At 42.6% G+C, this 25,799-nt stretch overlaps 2 protein-coding genes across 3 annotated transcripts in view; one reads left to right on the plus strand and one right to left on the minus strand.

Moving 5' to 3' along the window:
- Positions 1–18: 18 nt before the first annotated feature.
- ccdc172 (coiled-coil domain containing 172) lies at positions 19–15,734 on the minus strand. Its single transcript, XM_015945041.3, has 8 exons — positions 15,538–15,734; positions 15,338–15,423; positions 13,694–13,810; positions 9,221–9,386; positions 9,032–9,133; positions 8,412–8,514; positions 259–346; positions 19–95 (listed from the first exon to the last, which is right to left on the minus strand). The coding sequence occupies exons 1-8, from the start codon at positions 15,614–15,616 to the stop codon at positions 60–62; spliced, it is 777 nt and encodes a 258-aa protein (XP_015800527.3). The 5' UTR covers positions 15,617–15,734; the 3' UTR covers positions 19–59.
- A 4,690-nt stretch (positions 15,735–20,424) lies between these two features.
- gfra1a (gdnf family receptor alpha 1a) overlaps positions 20,425–25,799 on the plus strand; it is a 158,708-nt gene continuing 153,333 nt past the window's right edge. Inside the window, exons 1-3 of one of the 2 annotated variants that reach the window (XM_070542617.1) lie at positions 20,425–20,938; positions 21,287–21,592; positions 22,407–22,487. In XM_070542617.1, the coding sequence (XP_070398718.1) occupies positions 20,899–20,938; positions 21,287–21,592; positions 22,407–22,487 (427 nt within the window). In that variant the 5' untranslated portion in view covers positions 20,425–20,898. The remainder of the gene's footprint in view (positions 20,939–21,286; positions 21,593–22,406; positions 22,488–25,799) is intronic. The other variant, XM_070542618.1, reaches the window with a different exon arrangement.

Here is a 25,799-nt window from a genome sequence, read left to right on the forward strand (position 1 = left end):
TATATATATATATATAAATCTTGTTTGTGAACATGCAGAATCACATGTGTGTGTCTGCTTTAGCGCTGCTGATTTTCCTGCTGGTTGTTCAATTTCTGGAATGAAAAATAGTGTCCTTCGGTTCAATGCTTCAATGGGTTTTAAACATTTTTCCATAATACTTCAACATGAACCTGTGTTAGCTAAGGGGGTTCATTATGCTGGTTGATGAGGTCTCATTTATACAAAATGGTCAGAACCAAAACACCAGTGACTCACCGACTGGAGGAACTCGATCTGTGAGCGCAGTGACCCTCGTTGATGCTCCAGATTTTCGTCTTTAAGCATCTCCAGCTCCTTCCTCAGTCTAGTTTATAAAAATAAGTGAATTCAAACTTTATTTTTTGTTCTCTAAATTTTCAGTTTTATCTCTTCATTTTTCATTTTTTGTAGAATTAACAACTATTAGCAGCATTCAAGTCAGATTCACATCAAAATGACACATCAGACGTTCTTGTGAACATTTCCTCTTCAATTTGAGTTTACTGGTGTGACAGGTTATGATGACCAGTGCCAGACAACTGGAAGAAGCCTCCTAATGGTTATGTGGTTTCAAAGATGAGTTAATACTTTCTGAAAGAGTTACTTTATTCAAGAAAAGACCAACTGTCATCCTTCAGGATTTTATTTTTTGGTGCTGCATTTCAGGCCAATGGACTTGAGAACATCTTGGCATTTCTTGTCCTGTTCACCTTGTTGCTAGTACCTTCTGCTACCTGATTGTCAAAGTGAGTCTTTGGATTAGTTCCACCACCAATCCCACAGAGGTTTGGATTTTCTGTCCATTAGAAATGTCACAAGTCTAACAGACACCTTGAATTTAGTTCTGTTGTTTTACATTACAATAGTCCAACTTTTACTAATATAAAATTCTATGAGTATAGGCTTTACCCTTTAAGCCATGCTGATTGGGTAATCTCTCAGATGAACTGACCTATCCTAAGCTTTTAGTGGATACCTGCTTACTGGGCGGACCTTGGTCCTGTATAAAGCCTAATTTCTGCTTCTCCATCTGCGTTGGTACGGAGACGCGTAATGCCAACATCTGTCATTGCAAAGGTTCTCCAACAGGCTCCCAAGGGTGAACGGAGTCTATCCCACTTTCCTAAACATCCATTGGATGAGATGGAGAGCACAAGCTTGTGATTGGTCAAGACGCCACTTACCTTAAATTTGTCAACAACACCGCCATTCCCCCTTAAAAATAAAAACGGACCCAAAGATGTCCAGCAGCAGACATGGAGTAGCTTGAAGAATACCTCGCGGAAAAACTCAGAAAATATGAAGATTTTATTCACCCGTAACTGAAGTAGTAAAAAGATATGTAGCAAGAGTTTTATTGGTGGACAAATTATGGGAATCATGGTTTTAGAGGTGGTCTCCATCAATGGGTGTATGCCTCTCCCTTGCGGAGCTGACAGAGATGCATAAATTAGGCTTAAGAGGGACTGAGGAGCATAGCTTGACTCCAAAAGCTCAAAGTGAGGCCTTCTGCAAACCAGGTAGGCCTGTGTCCTTACAGGGCTATGCTTATACTCATAGAATCTGGGGTTACAATATGTAACCAACATTCTATTTCTTATAGGCTTTGCCCTTTAAGCCACACCGGCTGGGTTAAAGGCGAAGCAGGACGTAGTTAATGCAGATCTAACCAGCAGCAAAACATCCATTGATCTAACCCAACAAGTCAAATCCCCCTCACACAGCTTCTGGTGGGCATAACAGAGGAGTGAGTAGCTGAGGCGGGGAGTGAGGACAGTCATAAGTAAGGAAGCTGGTGAGGGGCTCCAAGCACAGTGTAGGTGCCAGACATTTCTCCCAGGTAGAACCACACAAAAGAACAAGGCGATGACCAAAACGCAGCCATACAGATGTCCTCCACAGACATCCCTCCTTACAGCGCCATAAAGGAGAAGATCCCTCTGGTGGAGTGAGCTCTCAGCTTTTCCAGTGTAAGGAATACAGTATCACACAGCCAGGATGAGCGGCACTGTAAAAATGGGGTTAAGCCAGGAAAATATCCCTAACTATAGGGGCTCTCACAGGGCTGGTTTGTGCACTAGCACAAACCAGCCCTGTGAGTGGCAGAGATTAGGATTGTGGGAGATGTGACATTTGATTGCATGCACCGGGCACAGCAGATGCGATCCCACCTCCTTGTCAGAGTTATGACGAGGTGAAAAGAATCCATGTAGTGCAATGGTTCTGGACCCAAAAGAGCTGGTGAGGCTGTTTGGTGTGAACGCTGGACTGGAGCACAAAACAGCGGAACTGACATCACCCAAATCCTGAGATAGGATGGAGTCACAGAAAGGGCAGCCAGGTCACTCACTCTCTTAAATGACGTCAGTGCCAACAGCAGGGCGGCTTAAAGGGACAAGAATTTGAAAGAGACCTGGTCCAGTGGTTCTAACGGAGCCTAAGTCAAACAGGACCACAGCCAAGTCCCACTGGGGGACAGCAAGCGGGACACGGGTCTGTCACCGAACGCCCCCTAGACTTAATTCAGTGAGGGAATGGTGGGGATAGGCAGCTGGGCTGTGAGACCGTAATGGTTTGTTGCTCACAGACAGAATGGGCTGCTTCAGGAGGAGAGGTGAGAAGCTGGAAGAGGCGTCTGGGCTGGTGTTTGGAGAGTAGAGGAGCTAGTGCACATCTGTGTAGCCACCAACCTCTGCCTTGGGGAAGCAGAGCCTGGGCCGTTCTCAGGAGGGCAGACGGGCCGCTACACATCCGTGTAGCCAAAAACCGTCCACCTCGGAGCGCTCAAAGAGCTACCATAACCTAAGTAACCGGGAAAAAGGGGTCTCCTGTCATCAGAGAAAAAACTCTGGCCAGCGCAAGCACTCCCATGCCATGAGAGTAGTGAAAAACAGGAGCAGGGTCTCCCCCAGTGCTTTTTAAGTCTGGTGGGCCACCCTTTGTGCACTTCTGCTCACCATCTAAGATGGTACTGGGGTGACTTCACACACATTCTCACTGGGATCTTGTTGCTGATTCGACCATTTTGCGTAGAAGAATGTTAACACTGTTCTCATCAACGGGTCTCAGCTGAAACACAACCGCAGTCTTCATGATGCTAGTGGTAAAGATCGGGACTTGAGTCTGAGGCATGAACTCAAGACACAATTCATTCACAGAAACAGACTGAAGACTTGGGCTAAATGACTTCTGAACCTCTCTGACTGATGTTAGGCAGTAACAGATCGCTGCTCTCACATTCATCCATGACACCCTGTAGGTGTTCATCGAGGTGCACGAGTAGGAAGTACTAGCAGGAGCTAAACTCCACTTCTTGATTTTGGATCAGGGAGAAACAGGATCAGGAAACCCTGATACTGTTATCTCAGCCAATAAATGTATTATTAATGTCGACCTCTGTGTCACATACCTCAGAGAAATGTTGAAGAGGACAGACCTTGTGTTTATGTCAACTTGCTTCTCAATTCAGCATTTTCCACCATAACCAATAAATGAATGCATGCATATAGAATATAAGTCATCTGTACACATCAGAGATCTGTTTTTAAAAACCTGAAAATGAAACCAATGTTGTGCTTCAAACTAAAACAATGGACCCATCCTCTCTTCTTGTGTTTGCTGGACTGAAAACATTTCACATAATAAGTCCTAAGCAGATAAAAATTACTGTGATCATTTTTTCTCGGGAGAAACCATTTGATCCACAGTCCATGATGTTCTGGCAGGTGTGTGGAGGATACACACCGAGCTACACACAAAAAACTGTCGAGCTTCTTTTTATTGGAAGTTAATGAAACAATAAAGCAGCCCAACTTAGATTGCATTTCTAACAATCTGAGAACCCGGTGAGGTGTTTAAAACTTTACACGTCTCTGTGGAACTTATAAATCAGATTGTTTTAAAGGTGAGTGTATTCTACTTTATTTTTTGTAAAAAGGATTATAATGTCTCCAGCAGTCAAACACATGCTGACATTCTGGATTTCTCTGGTCTTTGCTGGTTTTTATTACATTTCTGCAGAGCAAAGACATTTCTAAATGAGCTCTCACATTTACTTTAACAGTACAGTTTCCGTGAATAAAATTGCACAATACACCACAACAAATAGAAAAAGCTGGAACCATCAATCTAACCAGGGCAGACAGAATACCTCCATTGTATGACGTGAACAATCTCCAGCAGCAGCCTCCCGTTATGCACGATGAACACTTTTTAAACGACTGTAGCTCTCATTCAAATTGACATCCATTCAATTTCCAACAATCAATAGGCACAGGGTTAAAGATGCGTCTTAAAGAGACACCGGGACGGGATTGATGGTTTGGTTTCAGAATGGATGATCACATAAGGAGGCCCTCCATTCCTAAGATACGTCCTCAGCGCTTCCTGAGGCTAATAAGCCTCCTGCTAACGAAGAAGCAAGCGCTTAACAAGGCTGATGGATGAGCAGAACATACCTCTCACATGACAGATTTACAGCAGCAAGACAGATTAATGCAGACTTGTTTTCATTACTTCACCTTCCAAGATCCTTCCTTGGATCATATTAGATCTGTTCTAAGAAAGAATGAAAGAAAGAAAACAATCTTTTATATAGCGCCTCTCAAGAGAATAATCACGAGGCGCTTCACAAAAACAATTTCTAATATGAAAAGAATAAAAAATGTGTTTAAATTGATTAAAAAAACGTTGTTATTAAAAATGTAAGGAAATTGAAAGAGAAAATGAGTAAGGAAGAGGGAAATCAGTGGATCTCAGTAAAGGCAGAATAGCTAGAAAGAACAGAAGAGGGAAAGGGTGGAGATGAAGGTCACACCAAAGACTGAACAGGTGAGTCTTCAGCTGCTTTTTAAAGGAGACCACTGAGTCCACTGATCTCAGGCTCAGGGGGAGAGAGTTCCAGAGTCTGGGGGCCACAGCAGCAAATGATCTGTCACCTTTGGTCTTTAGCCTGGTGCGCTGCACAACCAGTAGGCTTTGATCACTGGACCTCAGGGACCTGCTGGGGGTGTAGGGACTAAGAAGATCACCAATGTAAGATGGTGCTTGTCCATGTAAGGCCCTATAGACCAGAACCAGGATCTTGAAATGAACCCTGAAGTTAACTGGCAGCCAGTGAAGCTGGAGGAGAAGCGGGGTGATGTGGGTGTGTTTGGAGGACTTGGTCAGAAGCCGAGCACAGGCATTCTGAACCACCTGTAGACGGTTCAGGGAGGTTCTGCTCAGACACGTGAAAAGTAGGGATGGGTACCTTTGACATTTGAATCGATTCGGTACTTAACCGTACCAATTTTCGATACTTTTGAGTGTTTATTTGTATTCTCTTTTATAATTAAATATATATTTTTCTCAATATATAACCTTATTTGATAAATATCACGATAAATAACATTCAACTGTTTGTATTTTAACATCGTCCTTGTAGTTTTATAAGCTGATAATTAAACTGAAGCAAACATCTTTACTGTGAACTAAATTTACTGTGTATCTTCATTCCTTTAACCGTCTTTTTTCATTTGATTTTTCCTACTGGGAAGTTAGAATTTCCGAAGAGAAAGCGAACGCACCATTAGCTGATAACAATGGTGGCAATGGAAGCTAACATATCAAGCTAACGTTATCTTAAACAGTTTATTTAACTGCTGGAGCAGATTAAAACGATGATGCCTCACACTTAAGGTTGGTTTATGCTTGACGCGTCCGCGAGGTCTGCACGGCTCCGCGCGGAAAAGTTGCGTCATTTTGCGTCATTTTAACAACCACGCCCCTCCACCGCGTCTCCGCACGGCCCAAGATTTCCGCAACGCGCACCTCGGAAACCACGCGGACGGTCGGACGCGGAAAAACATGGCGGACCGGCACGGCAGAGTTTCGTAAATACAGACATTTGTATGATTCAGCTCTCAGAGATCACCATGATCAACATGTTGTTAATAATTCTTGGAGAGAAATAGCTCGCACTGTCGGAAAAGACGAGAACGCTGTTAAAAATGCTGAAATACCATGTTGTAAACAGTGATTTCTACTTCTACTATGGTGTAGTGTTGGATGCATGCCGTAGAGCTCCATGCTGCCCCGTTCAGTTTGGGAGAATATTGGCTCACTGCAGAGACAAGCCGCACAAACCATAAACACTGCGAGTTGTGAAGCGCGTTCCAGCCGCGAGCCGCATCACCGCGCGGAAAGTGAATGTGTCAAGCATAAACCAAGCTTTAGATCGTTGTCACTGGTTTCATTTTCACCCAATCACCCGTCGCATTTAGTAAAGTGAAGCCAAACTTTAGAGCGCATTCATGTTCTTCTAGTCGGAAATTCGGAGTTCCGAGGAGAAAGCGAACGCACCATTAGTGAAACGGGTTAAATGACTTTATATATATAGCCATTCCCTGATGTGGGGGCTGGGGGGTGCGTCATCATGGTCGGGACATAGAAGGGGGTGCGCGGCTAAATAAGTTTGGGAACCACTGCACTAGATAAATACAATAAAGTTTATCTCTCACCAAATATAATATTTACGGTACTATGAAATCACAATATAACCATAGAAACACTACTTGGTGTGTGTGTGTGTGTGTGTGTGTGTGTGTGTGTGTGTGTGTGTGTGTGTGTGTGTGTGTGTGTGTGTGTGTGTGTGTGTGTCTGCTCTGTCTTCTTGATCCCCAGTGAGTCGTGGAGGATGGCTGCTTATACTGAGCCAGGATTCTCTGGAGGTTTCTTCCTGTTAAAAGGGAGTTTTCCTCTCCACTGTCGCTTTATGCTTGCTTAGTATGAGGATTGCATCAAGTCACTGACACTAGTCAGTGACTTGATGCAATTTGCTGGGTTCCTTATATAGGAAACATTTTTCTGATTGGCTTAATGAACTGACCTGATCTGGCATGTTTACTATGTGAAGTGCCTTGAGACGACTCTTGTCGTGATTTGGTGCTGTATAAATAAACTTGAATTGAATTGAAAGTTTAAACACACCTGATTTCAATCAGCAGGTGATTAACATGCTTCTAGAGAGCTTGATGAGCTGCTGCACAGGTGAAGCAGCTGTGTTGGAACAGGGAAACAATAGAACGATGCAGGATGCTGGCCCTCGAGGACTGGAGTTTGACACCCCCGTGATAAAGCTATGCTGAGTGAGGTAGCGAAATCAGAAACTAAAGAAACAGCTGGAGTTAGTAAATTAGCAGGATTAGATCCACGGTGTTTGTAAAAACCAATTATGGAAGGAACAGGAGGAGAAACCACTGAAGAATGAGGATAGACAGACCTTAAAAAACTTAGAAAAAGAAACCGTGCCACATCGTGACCTGGCGGGAACGTGGACGTGGCACTGAGGTCGCCAAACAAAGGACAAGAAACTAAAAGATCATGCCAATGTTTACTAGATAAATCACCAGGATTCCTGCTCATTTACCCCTTTTCCTCTGATGCTTTCCTGGTGTTGGATAAACATCGCTGGAGGCGTTCGGGTATGAATCAGCATTTAGCTCCAGGCCAGCGCACTGCTTACGTAAACAAATAGGTAGAATAATCATCGGCGCGTCTTGGGCGATCACAGATGAATGGAAGAACAAAAGAGTCTGGGAATCATAGGAGGTGGTAACCAGGACACCACCGAAGAGGATCACAGACAGAAGCAAGGTGGAAAGAAGTACAGAACCTCCAAGACCACCAGGGCCGGACGCCCCTGATTCAGATCAACACATTTTCATATTGAGAACATGTGACCTGTTTTGGAGCTGTTAAAATCACAAATTTTCCTTTTCTTAATTAAAAAAAAAAAAACATTTTGGTGGCTTGTGATGACTTCTAATTTGACATTTTGAAAAGTTAAAGAATAAAGTATAAATGAAATTAAAGCCAAAAACAGCCAGTCTCTCTGTGTTTGGTCACTTCAGTATAACAGCTAAGCTCATTCATTCACAAACCTTCTATCAATCACATCAGTCTCAGGTTGTTTTTTTCCTGCTTGTTTACTAATTGAAATACATCACAGAAGCAGATCAAGGCCTTCATTAAGCTAAATCCTCCTAATGCTCTGTTATTTACACGTCCAGATCTGGACCCCAGCCAGGAGCCGGTCCATTCAGCACTTCTCAGTGTGAGTCAGATCCACTCTTTTAAATAACACCTTTTATCAGACGGCTACTGAGATGCATTGTGTTTCCTTCTGCAGTCCTTTCCTAAGTGGCTTTTGAACTGTCAGTGACTGCAGCAGTTGCCGCTACCACTAACGTGGATTTCATCTGTTCGTGTAACAGAACAAGAACTTTACTGCTTCTCTACAGTTAGGACAGAAAGATAATGAACCTCTTCCTGATTAAACATCAAAGCAGCTCAGCAACAAGGTTAGAAACGTTCACTGCTAGCTAATGTTCAAGTGTCCTGATTCTCACCTGAGGCAGGTGCTGTCAGTCAGATGTTTGTGACTGGCAGACTGCAGCTCAGACCTCAGAGACTCTGTGGTAGTCCGAGCCTCCTCCAGCTGCTGATCCACAGCTGCAGTCAGGACAAACAAAGGTTTCATTAGAACCTGTCCAGATGTTCATGACAACATTCTAGCAATAAAGAAAATCATTTCACATGAAGACGAGCCATGACCCATCTCTGGTTGTGTGTGGGCAGTAGAAGGAGGTCAAAGGGCATGACCCTGGATCCTGTTTGACATGATTAGTGTGGACCTAACAACATGGCTCATTTATTAGGACTCAACATGATCGTGGACTTGTTTCTGCTGCAGTCATCTCATTTCAAACCCTAACCCAATTTAAAGAGTCTCTCCTTTGACTTTATACAAACTCGTGTTGAGTAAATGTTCTAAAGGGTTCATCAGACTCCATCCAGATGAGATGTTTCTTTGACTGACACACAGGTGTTCTGGTCCTCTGGGTCATATCTGGGTGATAACCTGAACAAATCATCTCAAAGACACCTCTAACCCGAACCTTCTTAGTGGTGTGGTTAGAGATGCGTGTGAGCTCCTCAGCTCGACCTGACCGAAGCTCGTTGGGCTGACCTTTCTGAGTGTAGTCCACGCCCTGAAGCTCCAGCAGGAGTCTCCTCATCTCCTCATCTGAGGACCTCGTATTGCTGTGGCTGCACCTCATCAGCTCCATCTCTGGGTGAGAAACAAGAAGACAAATGATTTAAAACCAAATGCAGCAAATCTGATCCCCTCTCTTCCAAGAGCTCTGTCTCTTATGACCTTTGTGTAAGGCTTCCACCTCCTGATCCAGCCTCAGGAGGTCAGACTCAAGCTGGTTCTCGGGCCCTGGTGCTCTGCTTCTCTGAAGACTGAAATCACTGTTGAACCTTGAGATCTCTTGACGAAACATTTCCTCCTCTTCTTTAGACGTTTTCCTTATCTTATCCTGGTGTAAAAAGAGGAAAACTGTTCTGTAGTTTTCCACATATAAATACTACCAGTAACTTATGGTAATATCACTGTAGAGCTAGAAGAGCTAAATCTATTCTCCAAAGACCATTAGAATTCTTTTGATGGCGCACGCCACTGTAGAGTTAGAGAAATGCAAATCAACGCTGACTTTGGGTGGTACAATAATTTTTATTAGGAAAAAGTCCAGTTGGCCTGCCATGGTAAAACTATCCTGGGAAATCTTTGCATCTTTGGGGGGGGGGGGGGGGGGGGGGGGGGGGGGGGCAAGAATCTGGCAATACGATATTGACCACGATACATGGAAGGCAATACGATACATCATGATTCTAAAAGCCGGACAGTACTTGCAATGTTAAAACGGGCTTTAAGTAGAAAACTCGGACCAGATGCTTTAAAGACACAAAGGCCCTGTCCCAATACTCATGCATCCAGCCTTGCACCCCTCAACTGCGAGTTATGTCCAGGGATGCGAGTCCTTGATCCATACTTCATTGAAGCCTGCATCAGTGCAGACTTCAGCGTGGGAATTTTGAGAAGATGATGGAGAAATGGCTCAAATGCCCTTTCCAAAAATATGAATCTTCTATTATAATTATCTAAATCAGTGGTTCCCAAACTTATTTAGATGCACATCCCCTTCTATGTCCCGACCATGTTGACACACCCCCCAGCCCCACATCAGGGCATGGCTATATATATATATATATATATATATATATATATATATATATATATCAGACGTCATGCTAAACCAGGGGTCGGCAACCTGTTCCCATCAAAGAGACATTATTACCCATTTCCCACAGTAAAGATACAAGCACAGAGAGCCGCATCAGATGGATGGAAGAGCCGCATGCAGCTCCAGAGCCGCGGGTTGCCGACCCCTGAGCTAGGGCATGTGCGGAGGACACACACACACACACACACACACACACACACAAGCAAAATATACTTGTTTTCAATTACATTTATTGGGCCCACTTACTTTTTCTTAGGCCCACCCACAAATGAGTTTCTGGCTACGCTAATGGTGACTTTTGACAGACTTCTCTGAGCTCCGCAGCCATTACACTTTTCACCTCGCGCAGCCCCTAGCGGCAGCTCGCGCGCACCACACTTTGGGAATCCCTGATCTAAATAACAAATATAACATTATAAGGTTTCTCTGTTGGAAAGAAACATCACATGTCTGTAACAATATTTTTAACAGTGCAGCTGTGTGTTTTCATACATGGTATGCCTGTAATTGAATCACTTGTTGTCATTCAGTTCATGTCAAGCAGCAAAACACACACAAAAAAAAAACACCGGCTTCCCCGGTTACGAAGACACAATGCTCACTGTTCCAGTTCTGTACTTATTCACTACGCACTCAGAGTGTTATGTGCACTTCCACCAAGTATACGTCACAGAGGACCGTTGCGGTGGCTGCAGTGTAGGTATTGGGACCATAGACATGAATACATAGATGCCCCTTTGGGTGCTGGAAAGCATAAAAGAGTGTTAGGGTTAGGGTGTCCTCCCGCCCCAAAAGCAGTGCAGAGTGGGAATCTATGCCCGTGTATTTGCAGCCTGTGATTGCAACAACCAGCTTACTATTGAAAACAGATCGCATGGGCTTATTATTGACCTTTCTAGCCTAGCAGAAGGGATTTTATATTTTAATGAATTTTGGTTAATTATATTTGTATTTTAATTATCATGCCATACCATGTGTCTGATTAGTTGGGTAGGCACCTTCCTCAGTAGAAATACATGCACTGGGGGTGAATAGAAACTCATCAAAGATGGCGGCCGGCAACTGTGGCTGCTCCAATCGGCAGTGAGTCCACGGGGCATATATGATATCTGTGATTGGGACTGGGCCATCCAATCTTGGCGCAAGAGCTCACTGTTCCCTCAGAACAAAGGCAGCAAAACCTGCTGCCACCTAGCAGTTGGAGTTTGAACTGCACCACACAAAAGAACTATTAGGGCTGCACGATATTAGGAAAGCCTGCAATATGCGATAACAGTGATTAATATTGCGATAACGATATTACTTGCGATAAATAAAAACTACTCAGGAACAAAAATAATCAAAAACAAAGACATTTTTAAAATGGCAACAAAAAAATCATAAGACTAAGAACAGCAAAAGATGTGAGGAAAGGGAAAAAGAAAATGAACAAGAAAAGGCAATCAGTGGATCCCGGGTAAAGCAGAATCAGCAGAAAGAGAAGAACAAAGCTAACTAAGGTGTTTGCTAACCATCAAAATTAAGTACTGTCTGCCTCGGGGCCGGGCATCTAACCTATGAGGACCCACCCAATTGGCCAAAAGGATGAAGAGCTCTATTTGATTTGTTAAAAAAACATTATACTTCAGTTTGACAGAATGCATTATGTGTATCAACCATTTGAGCTGACCATTTAATGCAATATTTATCTGTTCAATGCACTATGCATATTGCAAATGCTAATATCGTGATAACGATATATTTGCGATATACTGTGCAGCCCTAACTACTATGTATGTTAGCATGTAAATATCCAACAAAAAAAATCAATACGCTGGTTTTAAATATCAATTTAGTATCATGACATGAAATTAGTGCTGTCACTATTAGTCGATTTGCCACGATGACGTCGACAAACAAAATAGTCACCAACAAATTCAATAGTCAACATAATTTACTACAAGTGTTGTTTAATTTTTAATCTGCCTGCTGCGGCACCACTACTGCTTTCTACCGCTCTGCTTCGGGCACACGTGCAGTAGTGACCATCCAGGCGAGCCGAAAACGCAGCTCAAATGTTTGGAAGAATTTTACAAAGACAAAAGAGAAGCACGTAGAGTGCAAAAGCTGCGAAGTAGAACTCTCCTTTCACGGGAGTGTAACAGTGATGCATTAACACGTTAAAAGGAAGCCCGTCGTGGCGGAGAATGAAGCGGGGCGGTCGCCTCTGTAAGCTAATTACATCTCGTTAGCTGGGAGGTACTTGTGTTTATGGCAGTAGCAACAATAGTAGTGATTGCAATTTCATTACCTTTAGCACACCTGGGTCACGTATTTGCTCTGAGGTGACAAACACTAATGGTTTATTGCATCCTGCTACAATGTTAAAAACCCGCTCCTCTTCAGTGGATGAGTTTGTTACAAACCAAACCTTCTGACCGAGGCCATTTTGAATATGTTGGTGACAGATTGAGACCCACGTAACAGATCACACTTCAAACTAGAAGCTAATGATGGGTATGCTAGAGCAGCTGTGTCCTGCTGCATTAAGCTATACTTATGCATGACACGATTAGTCGGCTAATCGCCCAAATAACTGAAGATTTGTTGACTATTGAAATAATTGTTTGTAGCAGCCCTACTTGAAACATCACAACATTTTGACATTTCCTTACATCCCTACTCTGCAAGCACATTTCTTGTCAATAAATGCATTTGAAAGCTATTTCTACCTTTTCTTTTCATCCTTTTCTTATTAGGGTAATAGCTGGTAGTGTTTGACTTGTGATGAACGTGTACAAGAAAGCTTGATTTAAAGAAAATCAAGAATCAATTTGAATAGGGATGTAATAAATACATAAATACAGTAAAATATTGTGATATTTCGTGTTATGATACAGAATTAATTTTCATTAGAAGTGAATCGATTTGTCATTGAGAAATTTTATCCAGTCATTTACTGTTTTTCTTTTAAGTGGTGAAATTCAAACCCCGACTGCTAGGGGGCAGCAGCTTTTACTACCTTCATTCTGACAGAACTAACACTGGATGTGTCTTGGAGGCATCTGGCCTGAGTTTTTCAGTTGAACTCAGTCTTTTATTTAACTTTTAGTACCACAACATATCATATCGTCTCCGCTTATTGCGATATATATATATATATATATATATATATATATATATATATATATATATATATATATATATATATATATATATATATATATGTATATATATATGTATACTAGGAAGTTTTTGACTGTTCACCAGCAGCTTGAGATGCTGGTGAACAACATGAAAGAGCGTTGGTCCCAAAAACCAGAGAAGTTTCTGTTTAGTTGTGAAAAGAATCTGCAGGAATCTGTGGTGAATTGAAACATGGAGAGCCGTTGTCTGTTTTCTGATGATACCTCAGCACAGGAAATGTGGTTTCTTTCGCTTTCATGGTAAACACTTAAAAGTTATCAACAGGTCGAGTCACACCTGGTCTCCGCTGAAAACAGGTCTGTTTCTAGGCTCAGGGTGGAGAAATGTTGTGATCTGAGATGTAAATTAAAGCTCACTAGATGTTCCCTGAGGTGGTTCTTCTGACAAAGCAGTTCCTCGATTTGTTTCAACATCTGCTCCTCACTTTTCTTCATCAGATCACACTGCAGCCTCATGGTGGACGACTGCTGAGCCTGGAGCACAAACAGATGGCCGGAACGTCGGAAACATGTTCAGACACATTAATGAGAGGACAGATTCACAAAGACTTAATCTGCAGCATCAAGTTTTCACACTCGTTCTAACAGACTCAGGTCTTCCTTCCAAAATTTGGCTCAGTCCTTGCTGCTGTGTAATTATACAGTAATATCTTCCTGAAGAAAGAGGAGTACCACGTGATAAGAGAAGGTAAAGTCTGGCCTCAGGTGTTTCTGCTTTAGGATAGCAGAGTTTATTGGTTCCCACGTGGTGGAGGAAGAGCGGAAGGCAAAATGAGCATCTAAGTTCTCTAAACAGTGTAATTAAAGTTCTGAAAAGCAGAAGGCTTCCCACCGCAGAGCTGTAAACGCGCAATGGCGTAAACACAACATGTATATCTGAGAGATGTAAACAATATCAATATTCCTTCCTCGGGAGGAGCAGGGAGCCTCCCGCTGGCTGTTTTAGTGCAGATAATGCAGAGGCTGATGGTGTTTCTGAAGATTCAGCAGCTTGTTTTAATTAAAGCCAGCATTCGGCTCTTTTCACCACTCTAACAACAGAAGGAATAGTAATATTTCTGCGGGGTCAAACATCATATCTCACACATGCTGGAGGGGGTTCACTAATGTTATCCGGTGGAAATTAGCCATTGATTTTACAGAAGCACTCCGTATCGATCGCTGATTAAACGGATGGCGGGGATGGACGGTTTTAAATCAAAAAGCAAATCAGCTCATCAAGATGCCAATGAGAGCCTCTTTATCTCCTGTGTACATGTCGTTAATACGTCACACTGCTGCAGGTTAAAACACCGCCTTTATCTTTAGATTCCACAACGCACGTTAACTTTTATTAGATTGCTCTGCTGGGAACATTTTCAAACCCAAAACTCACCTCCACTTTATTAAGAACACCTGTTCACATCAACATCTAATCAGCCAATCAGCTAACAGCGTTTATTCATCTATAAGAGCTGCTGAAGCTGCTGAGCATCAGAATGGAGAAGAAATGAGAGAAGGCATGGCTGTTGTTGGTACCAGACTGGGCTGATCCACTGGGATTTGAACCCACAACCATCTTCTAAGGCCTGACAAACTGAAAGCATCCAGTGAGCAGCAGCTGTGTGGATGAAAATGTCTAGTTGAGGCCAGAGAAGACTGGTCAGACTGAAGAAGAAGAAGAAAATATCATTTCTGTAGCGCCTCTCAAGATAGAAATCACGAGGTGCTTCACAAAAGCAAAAAATGTAAAAATATAAAAAATGTAGAAAATGGTTAAAAATATATTTAAAATGAGCAAAAAATTGACAATTGTGATTAAAATAAAAAAATGGTTTTGGATAATAGAAAAACAAATCCCTAAAACATATTTTACTATAAATACTTAAACAAATCAATAAACTCTAACTTATTAATCTATAAACTCTAATTTATTAATCTTACTACGACATTTATGACCCACTCTATCAAAGCTCAAATGAAAACAAACATGAGCAGTATGGGTGAATAATAAATCCAGACCTTTAACTCCAGCTGCTCTTTGGTCTGCTGGTAGTTAGCTCTCTCGTTGTTGATCCTCTCGTTGCTTCTCGCGATAGCTGCTTTGACTGAAGTCAAGGCAAAGTGGTTAATAACTTTTTACAGAAAGAACCAAAATGTGATGACAATTAACAGTAGCTAACATTAGCCCTGAGAGATAGGCTAACGGGCTGAAATCCTACCATCTTTCAATTTCTGCGCCCGCTCGCTCAGCTGATGTTCACTCAGAAGAATTTGTCGATAAAGTGAGTCTAAACTCATGTTCACTCAGTGAATGTCACCAAGAACATCAAACAACTCCTTTACTACGAGTTTTTAAATCACGATAGCTAACTAGAGCTAAGAGACGTTATTTAGTGATGCTAGTAGACGAAGCTAAGCTAATCTCCGCCTCTATAGCAAAATTGTGGCAAGCAGGATTATCATATAATCGGTAGAATCTGACTATTTGGATTGTTCATGTGGATATTTTTAGACAGAAGGAACAATGAAACTTCCAGGCTTAAGTCACAAGCAACATTTAACTAGAAGAATGGATCACTTTCTACATGTATTTGAGTGTCATTTCTAGACTTTTTATGGAAGGAAATTTACAAATTTCTTCTGAAAAAAAAATACACGCACAGCAGGGAATGTGTTCTCAATCTGATTTCTACATGTCATGTGTTACATCCTATACAACCATAAAATATAACTTTACCGAAATATTTAGTTTTCATATAGTTAAAACAAAATGAATAACAATTCTTGTTAAAATTGAATATATGTCTGGTATTCACATGACTTGTTGATTCAAACTTAGACATAACTTATCCTTAGAAAGTTTTCAGCTTACAACACTTTATAAGAAACATAAAAAGTACAAGCTATTATAAAAATACATAGGGCACACTCAAAATAACTATTGTGAGACAAAAAAGGGAAAAAGCATAAATGATGTAAATTTTAGAAATGCATTGAAAACAATTTGCTAACACTGAAAAACTACTACTAGTACTACTGCTGCTGCTACTGAAATATGCATAATTAAATCGTTATTAACATCACACTGAAAATAAACGCATCATGTGTTTACTTGTTTAGAATTAAAAGATTATGAATATACTTGTTTAAACCTGTGTTTCTTCACATTATATTTTGTACATAAATTAGTCAATTTGTTGCAGATTTAGGTACCATGAACCTTTTTGTGTAGGTCTGAAATTGTAGATATTAGATGAAAGCCTCTGAGTAAGTATAAATGATCTTTTGACAAGGAGAAACTGAATATCTGCAACATACATATTTATTGTTTTATAACTACTTAAACCTTTAAGAACTTTTTAAAGATTATGAAATGTCTCATTTTGGAGACTAAATGGAAGCCCATTGATGCCACTCTGGTGAAATAAATAGTATTTGGTTATTATGACTTGGTTATCTCTTATGAATAAGGATGCATCTCATAATTATGGTAAATGGCCTGTATTTGATATAGCGCCTTCTAGAGTCCTGGAACCCCCCAAGGCGCTTTACAACACAATCAGTCCTTCACCCATTCACACACACATTCACACACTGGTGGGGCTGAGCTACAATGTAGCCACAGCTGCCCTGGGGCACACTGACAGAGGCGAGGCTGCCGAGCACTGGCGCCACCAGTCCCTCTGACCACCACCAGCAGGCAACGTGGGTTAAGTGTCTTGCCCACGGAAACAACGACAGCGACAGACTGAGCGGGGCTCGAACCTGCAACCTTCCGATTACGGGACGAGCACTTAACTCCTGTGCCACCATCGCCCCGTGCCAATTTTCTTTTATCACAGTGGCAGAAATCGGCTCCCGTACAATTGGAGTTGTGGAGGCCGTGCACTTTTCTTTTTTCGACCGGCAGGAAAAATGCAAAGTCATGTGTAAAAAGTGGCAGATGAGAATAATGTATAAAGAAATGCTATGACTTATCGTAAGAGGGTGTTTTAGCGTCTGCAATTAGGAAACACAAACGTGGACAAGACTCGGATGAACAAATGAAATATTTTCACATTTATTACTTTCACCTTGCTATATCTGCTTAGTCACAGAATTTGTAGTTGGCACAATAACCCCCCCCCCCCCACACACACACACACACACACACACACACACACTGGGATGGAGAGAGCTTCTGATCCGGTGCCATGAAGAACATTACTGCACGAGATGTCAAAAGACCCGAGGACTACATCATCCTGACATTCATTTGCAAAATTAATATCACATATTGATTGAGGCTTGTCATAAATCACCAGCCTTCCGCTGACTGCAGAGGCTCCCCTTGGAGACTTTAGAACAGCAGACTCATCAGATCGGAGCCAGACTATTATCCCACAAAGAGCAGGAGTCTGTCGCTCACTCGTTTACTCAAGTTCTCTGTGAAAATACAACAGCTGACTAAAAGTATTTTTTAAATGACTGAGTGAAGGGTGAAGGAATGATTGGTTTGTATCTAATGTGTCTTTTCATTGAATCTGACATTCAAGCAGGCCATTTTCATCCCATCCCTGAATACATCCTGCTCTTTCAGCCCTCCTGTGTGTGTGGGAACTGATTTATCGTGCTGGGCACCAGCATTCATGATTGATTGGGTCCAGTGTTTAATGCAGAGAGGCTCATTGACAGGTCCCTTGAAGTGGATTAGCTTCTGAATAGGCTTTATGCGCGATCAATGGGCTGAAAGTCCATGATGCATCGTCCCTGTGGTTATATAATATTAGACTTCAAGTTACTGATCAAAATGTTCAAATGGAGTCAGAATTAGATTTGAAAATATCAAACATGGTTTTATTATTCCTTCCAACTGATTTTACTCTGCAAACCACCAGTAGGGGGAGACAGACTCACAGTGTCTGATGAGAACAGGTCTCGCTTTCTCTCACTGTAGCTGATCACATTTCTCCTAAACGGACCTCTATAACTTTGCTTTTTGTGGATTCAGATTAAGAGTCTTTAAAAGCAGTTGTTCACCAGCCATACCGGGTTTCATTAATGAAAAGGCTCAGCAGCTGTTCAGGCAACACACATGGCCCATAAAGGTCCCTCCACATGTTGCTATATTAATCGTGTCATAAAAAGGCTCTGGGGTCATGCACTTTGACCTCTCCACGCAGCCCACAGGCATTACATTATTTCACTCTCTGTGATTTAAACGTTGTGGCTTGAATCCAGTTAGATCAGAACAACGTTGCTCTTACTAACCACCAATAAAATGATGGCGGTGATGGTTCTGCACATGTGCGTTAGCAATCAAAGTACTGCTGTGGACGTTTTGATGAAACAGACATTAAAAACACACAACTGGCCATAACTCAATCAGTGTGACAGATACTGAATTAAAAATTATTTCAGATTTATTAAAAGTCGTTCACATTATTAATAAGTGCCAAGTGATGGCCCAAGACCTTTGCTCCAAACCAGTAGAAAGCCTTCTTATTTGGGCAAATATAGCCGAGTGACCTTGAAAAACATCAACGCGGCTAAAACTCTGCCAGTTTTACAGATAAAATTGGTAGTTGGCAGTCATCCCATTACATCTTCTGACTGCTAATGGTCCTTGTGAGGTCTTTGCTGAAAACTTTTGGCAATAACTGTTGGAATTAACCCCTTAAAATCCCAGGTCCCATGAACACAGTGTGTCATGTGCCATGGGTGGGATGCTGGAATTAATTCAGGATGGCCACCACGCCTGATCGACATTTCAAAACTGGTGCCAACGCCATCAAATTCACAGATATCGAGTCATAATTCCATGTGGTAACAACAGAGAACAATCACCAACAAAAAAGCTGAGTGATGATTGAGATACCTTAGTTTGTTGCTAAATGACAAAGAAGAGGGTGTTAACTCTGTTAGATTTGTGGATACAGTCGCTTTCACAACATGAACTCCTGAGTACTGAGTGATATCTGCCATGGGTAGTAACATGTTAGCTAGCATGAAAATGACAAATATGAAGCTACATTTTAGCTTAGTGAAGAGTGATAAGCAGCACATACAGATGAAACTTGAAAATTAAATATCATGCAAAAGCTTGTTTATTTCAGTAATTCAACTTTTAAAAGGGGAAAGTAATATGAGATAGACTCATTACGTGTGAAACAAGATTATTTAATCCTTTATTTGTTATAATTATGATGACTAGGTTTACAGCAGCCATCTCAGGCAAGTAGAATAACATTCTAGACTCAAAGTGTCTAATCTTCTATCAGCTAATGAAGCCAAAACAGCTGGCTCCTGAGCCTTTAGATGGTCTCTCAGTCTAAGGTAAATTACTGAAATCAATGGACTTTTGCACCATATTCCAGTTTTTTGAGTTTCACCTGTACTCTGAATGCTACAAGGATTAACAAGATTTGACCAGCTTAATAATTTCTTGACATAAAATGGTGGCCCAGAAGGTTCAACGAAATACAAAAGTGCTAGCAGAAGTAATAATAAAAACTTCACTGAAAAATGCTCAAATAATGTAGCATACATTCTTAAATAAAGTATCTTATTTGCTTTTGTTTTGATGTAATTAAGGTTTTAGCATTAGCAGGGCTCTGATTACACACATTTCTCAGCCTCCCGTGGATCAGTCAGTTTGAGGGCTTTAGAGGAGCCCATCACCCTTTCGGGAAAGCCGTTCTCACCTGTTATTTGAACCTTGAGCACAGGCTAACTTCTGCTTTAATCCACAAAACACTTTGAGAGTATTTATTGTATCTGTACCTCTTCTAAGGCAATGTTCAGGAATAGTTAGCTAAATGAGAATGATGTAGCCAATATAAAGGTTTGGGGCAAGGCCCTGGGGGGGGGGGGGGGGGGGGGATGGGGTGCCCCCATGTAGTTCCGGCCCTGGTTCCTGTTGACTACAATTTTAATGTAAGGCTATTTTAGTTTAGTGCTTTATTTATTTGAGTGCTTTCAGTTTTGCTCGTATTGTGGCTTTTGTATCTCTTTGTACCTTTTGGGCCACCGTACAACGATTTTAGGTGATAAGAAAAACTTTCACAGCTGCAGATGAAATAAAGTGCATATCTCATGCTGGACGGTTTAGTGATTGATGAACTTCCTGCAGTTAGAGATATGTGTGCCCTCCTCGCGCTGCTGGAGTGAGGTGGGGGAAGCTGCTGACTGCGCTGCGGAGGCTCAGCTGCGGGACTCCAGTTGCGCTCTGAGGCACAAAGGCAGCAGCAGCATCCCACGGACAGACTGGCTGGACCACCGCTGCTCCTCACCCGTTCTCTGTGGTGTCCCGGGTGCTGAGGCGGATGACCACCCGCACGGTGGACAAGCGACTCAGGACGCGCTGGTTTGAAGTGAACGAAACTGAGCAGAAGACTGACTGGACACTTTCATTTGAGGGTTTGAGCGGATTTCTGTTCGCATGAGTCGGACTGGATCTGTACTCTTCAGCGGAACTCGCTGCTTCTACTCAATGGAGTTTTCTACAGTGGGAATATCGTAGGAATTAAACTTCTAAGTCGCATTTTGTTCCCAAAATTCCTCTCTGACTAGAGGTTTGCTTTCACGCGCACAACAAAACGATGATCCTCGCTGCGCTCTACGTCCTTCTGCCTCTTTTAGGTAAGTTAAACTTGACTGGCACCAGGAAATATGACACCTTAAAAGGAAAAACGAAGCTTTTATTCGATCTTATAGAATAAAAAGGCTGATTTTACGCACGGCACTGCGCAGGGGTCCAAAACAACAGAAAAAGTCCACCAGGAACCTTTTTACTGAACTTCCAGTAGAATCAAATAGATGAAACTGCTTTCGTGTAATGTTTGTTACAACCTAAATCTGTTCTGGTGTTTTAACCCCTAAAATCAGCTTTCAGAAGTCTATAAGCTCCTGTTTACCACCCAAAAAGTGATGGAATCCTAACAGAAAACGTTCGAGATGCTGATGTTTGTGCGTAAACTCTGCCTCCAGATGCGCTGTGTAGCGCGGAGGAGAAGCTGCGCACCGGGGCCACCCGGCTGGACTGTGTCAGGGCCAGTGAGCAGTGTCTGCGGGAGCAGGCGTGCAGCACCAAGTATCGCACCATGAGGCAGTGCGTGGCCGGCGGGAAAGAGAGCAACTTCAGCATCGTGGCCGGCCTGGAAGCCAAGGACGAGTGCCGGAGCGCGATGGAGGCGCTGAAGCAGAGCCCGCTGTACAACTGCAGGTGTAAACGGGGCATGAAGAAGGAGAAGAACTGCCTGCGCATCTACTGGGGGATCTACCAGACTTTACAAGGTGTGGTGATGACACGTTCACTAGCCCTCCCCTTTGGGGAGCCCATGGCTTTGCCTCCCCAGGGGTCTTTTGTTTGCTGCACTTAGAGAACTCTCCTGGCTGCAGAAGGGACATATTAATCTACAGATTAGTCTCCCCAGCTTAGTGAAAGGGCCCATTAGCCTCATACCCCACCAGTCCCAGCTCTATTTAAGGGGCTCGCCCACTGCAAGGACAGAAACATGATCCATTTGTCTGATTTTAAATGTGCATCTGTTAGTGTGCTTGAGTTCAAACCCACAGCTCAGCATGTTTGACTTTTAGTTGTTCGTCGTACATTGGGCTCTCCCTCAGAGTCAAGAGTCGTCAGATACAACATGTGTACAACTGACATGGGTTCATTATATTTTTGTTGAGGTCACACCATCCACAAGGTTCTCCCATCGGCCACTTTTCTCAAGTTTCTCAGAAGCCCTCCAGAGGTTGATGAGATGTTTTTCTAAGTGAAACTGATGAGATGATGGAGTGGAGGTCCTGCTTGACCTCCTGAGTCCCTTACAGCTAATGAAGCATGCTGCCTCCCAGCACTGTAGCAGTGTGTGTGTGTGTGTGTGTGTGTGTGTGTGTGTGTGTGTGTGTGGTTAAAGCCCTGAAATTACGCTCCTCCATTTGCAGCTGACCAACCTGTCTAATCAAGCGTGCGGCTTAGTGCCAGCCCGACCCAGATAACCCCGTCACATGCAGGCCAGTCAGGCCCAAGGAGATGATAAACAAATGGGGGGGGGGGGGGGGGTTAAACAGTCCAGCTCTGCTGTAATTCTCATCTCTGTCCCAGGTAACGACTTCCTGGAGGACTCTCCGTACGAAGCGGTGAACAGCCGACTGTCGGACATCTTCCGCCTGGCTCCCATCATCGGTAAGGATGAGAGGACTCAGAATCCTCTCGCCCGGCTCTATTTCTCCTCTCTCTCCTCTTGTTCTCACCCTGCATGTGAGCTGGAAGCCACCTTCCACAGGAGCTATAGTTCTGAGGCCTACATGTGCAGATCTGTGGTGTTTGTGGGATGTTTTCTGTGCTGAGCAGAGGATCTCAGAGCATGACCAGCATTTTTCTGAGTGTGGAGGACACGTGAGCCTCTAGATGGCGATGTTCCCTTCTTTACAGCCGTTCAGACTCAACAGTGACAGCAGCTGTGCTGCTGCTGCTCAGATGTTTATCCTGCACAGCAGGTGACAAAGGCCTCATCAAACCTGATATCAGGCCTCCTCATCTGTGGATAACCACGTTTCTCCCGTTGGGATGGACTTTTAGTTTCCTTTGCTTTTGCATGTGAAGACTTTTACAAGAGTTCAGATTCAAGCTGCTTGTGTGAGGACGGCTTCGCTGTTGTGTAAGGTCCAACTGTGACATCCCGATCAGGTCAGAGGTCAGGACCACATGATGATCATTAAACACGTTTAAAACCAGAAGAAACGATTCTGGTTCCTAGCTTCAGACATGAAAGCATGATGTGAACTGGAGTTTTAGAAGAAATAAAAAAAGGATTACCTTAGTGAAGAAAGCAGCATTAATCTGTTTCCTTCTGTCTGAATGTGCTATTGTTCACATCAGCCTTTTCTGCTTTGCTAATATCATCATCATCATCATTATTACTACCCATAATTTAGGCAGAAATCAGCTTTTAAGTGATCAAATTTAATTTGTTGTTTTCTGATTTAAACAGTAGACATTACGCTGCCTCTGGTTCTGTTCCTGCTGGTTCCAGTCTTTCGCTGACTCTAAGAACTATGAATGCCACAATTCCATTTTATTCTGATTTCTGAACAACTTGAAGGTTTTGTGTCTAAAAGTAAAAACTTCCACATGGAAGAGTGAGTGAACTCTTGTCTTCACAGGCCAGGATAGTTTGTTTCAGTGTTTGGAGAGGCTGCATTCACAAACTGTTCAAAAAAAGATGTTTGGGTTTCCAGTTAGGCCAGTCATTCTGATTACTCCGGTCCAGGTCTATAAATAAACAAGTTAAAACATAGCATTGCATGCTGTTTTTTATAGTGTGCAGAAACTTTCAGAAGAAGTTCAGCATCTAATAAATGAAACAAGCTGTTTCTAAGCTGCAGGATGCACCATCACGTGTGTGTCCAAAGCGTGGTCTCCAGTTACGATTCTAGAGGAGTGTAACTATAGCTGTTTTTACAGGACAGTAGCGTTTGCAAAACGGGATTTGCCGCGTAAAGGTTGTTTATAAGATCAGACCGTGGCAGTAATGTGGCGTAATCATGGCAATTTTATAAAAGATTAGGTGATGGCGGCATAAAGGGGGTAGGGGGGGCTGTCTCTGCGCTGCCGCAGATTTCCGTTTATCTTGGACATAACTTGCTTTTTATTGCAAATGAAGCCGTGATCGTTAAGTTTTTTTTAACAAGCAGCTCCTAAAGGTGTCTGTCACCATCAGTCCCTGTGCAGTCTCTGGTGATCTGAGCTTCAGCTCCAACAGAGAGGCTCATGGAGCGCTGCTTTGCTCCAGTTTGGCATCTCAGCTGATTTTGTTCAAAAAGCAAACCTTATTGCCCGTGTTTACTTTCATTTTCAACAAACTTGCCAGCCGGTGCTCAGCAATAACTCCCCACGTCATCATGACATCTGCCTCTGTTGCGCCAGGGTGCATACGACAGACCATTACCGCAAGATTACTACCAAGCGAGGCGGAACGAATGCCGCAAAATTCGTGCAACTCCATGCCGGCATGGCGCGTTAATAGACATACCATTGCGGTAATATTACGCCGATTTGCTGGCATGGTGTGTCTTGTAAAAAGAGCTTATGTCATTCCAGTAGGCTGCAGATCTAGACCAACATATTTTATTTTCAGGTTTAAGGCTTTTTTAGGGTTTTGTGTGTTTTTTTTCACATTACTAATTACAAGCCTATTTTTGAGGAGTTAAAAAAATCACCAGTAAAAAACTTGTAGCGGTTTTCTAATCAAAGAAAAGCCAACCCACATTTTTGTGGCCTGCATGGACATTTAACGCAACGTTATTGGCCCTTGTTTTAAAAAGTTTGGACAGCCTTGACCTAGTGGGTTAAAGTGTCCTTTAAAAGTTCACTATTAACTCATTCACTGCCAGACGTCTCCTGATCGGTAAAGCCCTTCGCTGCCAGCGTTTCTCACCATTTTTACAGTTTTTTTTAAGAGTCACAGAACATTGCGCACTAGGATGTTGTTGACGCCAAAACTACCAAAACAAAGCGGAGACTCACCTCTTACATCAGGAAGAATCTGCGTGTTTCGAGCTTTATCCATTCTTTCATAACTCGTTGTTGAATTGTGATCGTCAGAAGCTTTTCCGGTTCGCGCCTCACTTTTTTTTTACAGCAGCGGCCCAAAACGATCTCCTAACACATGGATTTTCTGCTTCCTGATCACGTGACATGTGACGCATGCGGATGAAGATCGGCTTTAGAGCTGGGAAGTTTGTTCTCATGGTGCGGGGGCTCGTTCCAACCCCACACAGTAAAAAAAAATGCAAATGAAGATTTTAATCGTCAATGGCAGTGAATGAGTTAATGATCAGGATGATACACCAAAGTGCTCAACAGTAAACAAAACCACATTAGAACAGCATTGTGAAGGGACTGCACTAAAACCAAGGGGCAAGCTCGACCGGCCAGAAGTGAAGCCAACCAGAAAGTGATGAAAATTGCAGTTCCACCCTCATCCACTAGGGGCTGAATCCAAAAACAGAGAAAATCCCATGTTAAAAAAAGACAATTTCACAGCAGAAATAAACATGTTTACAGCCTAGTTCAAAAAACCATTTCAGGTTTAATAGATCTAGTTCACATTCATGACAACTCAGGGGGTGAATTTTTTGTAACCCTTCTGTTTATGGGTAATTAAATGCTTGAAAGTATGAATAATTAGATTTGGTTACCAGGCAGCATGAGCGTCAGAGCTAGCATTAGCGGCTAGCTCCGGGGAAGGCCTCAGTTAATCGATGTTCGGCCGGTTTGACTCTCTGAACTTCAGCTGTGTCCTCCGTGTGTTTGTGTTTGGATGTTAATCATGGAATTATTTGGACAAACAAGGCAAGCTGTGGTTACTGACCGCACTAAAGATCATCCAAGCAGTTTCTACTTCATTTTTTTTCAGTAAGTAAAATTATATTTCTTTCCTTTATTTTGCTGGTTGAATGGGGGAAATTCTTGTGCATGTATTATTACGCTGCT

This window comes from Nothobranchius furzeri, chromosome 12 (assembly GCF_043380555.1).
Source record: "Nothobranchius furzeri strain GRZ-AD chromosome 12, NfurGRZ-RIMD1, whole genome shotgun sequence".
NCBI classification, from domain to species: domain Eukaryota; kingdom Metazoa; phylum Chordata; class Actinopteri; order Cyprinodontiformes; family Nothobranchiidae; genus Nothobranchius; species Nothobranchius furzeri.

What these genes read in the sequence shown, in the direction of transcription:
- ccdc172 (XM_015945041.3), bottom strand. Translation starts at nt 15,616, where the DNA reads ATGAGTTTAGACTCACTTTATCGACAAATTCTTCTGAGTGAACATCAG. An exon ending in CGTGGACTACACTCAGAAAG is followed by an intron (nt 8,515 to 9,031) that starts GTCAGCCCAACG and finishes TCCTGACTGCAG; the next exon opens with CTGTGGATCAGCAGCTGGAG. An exon ending in AGATCGAGTTCCTCCAGTCG is followed by an intron (nt 96 to 258) that starts GTGAGTCACTGG and finishes TTTTCATTCCAG; the next exon opens with AAATTGAACAACCAGCAGGA.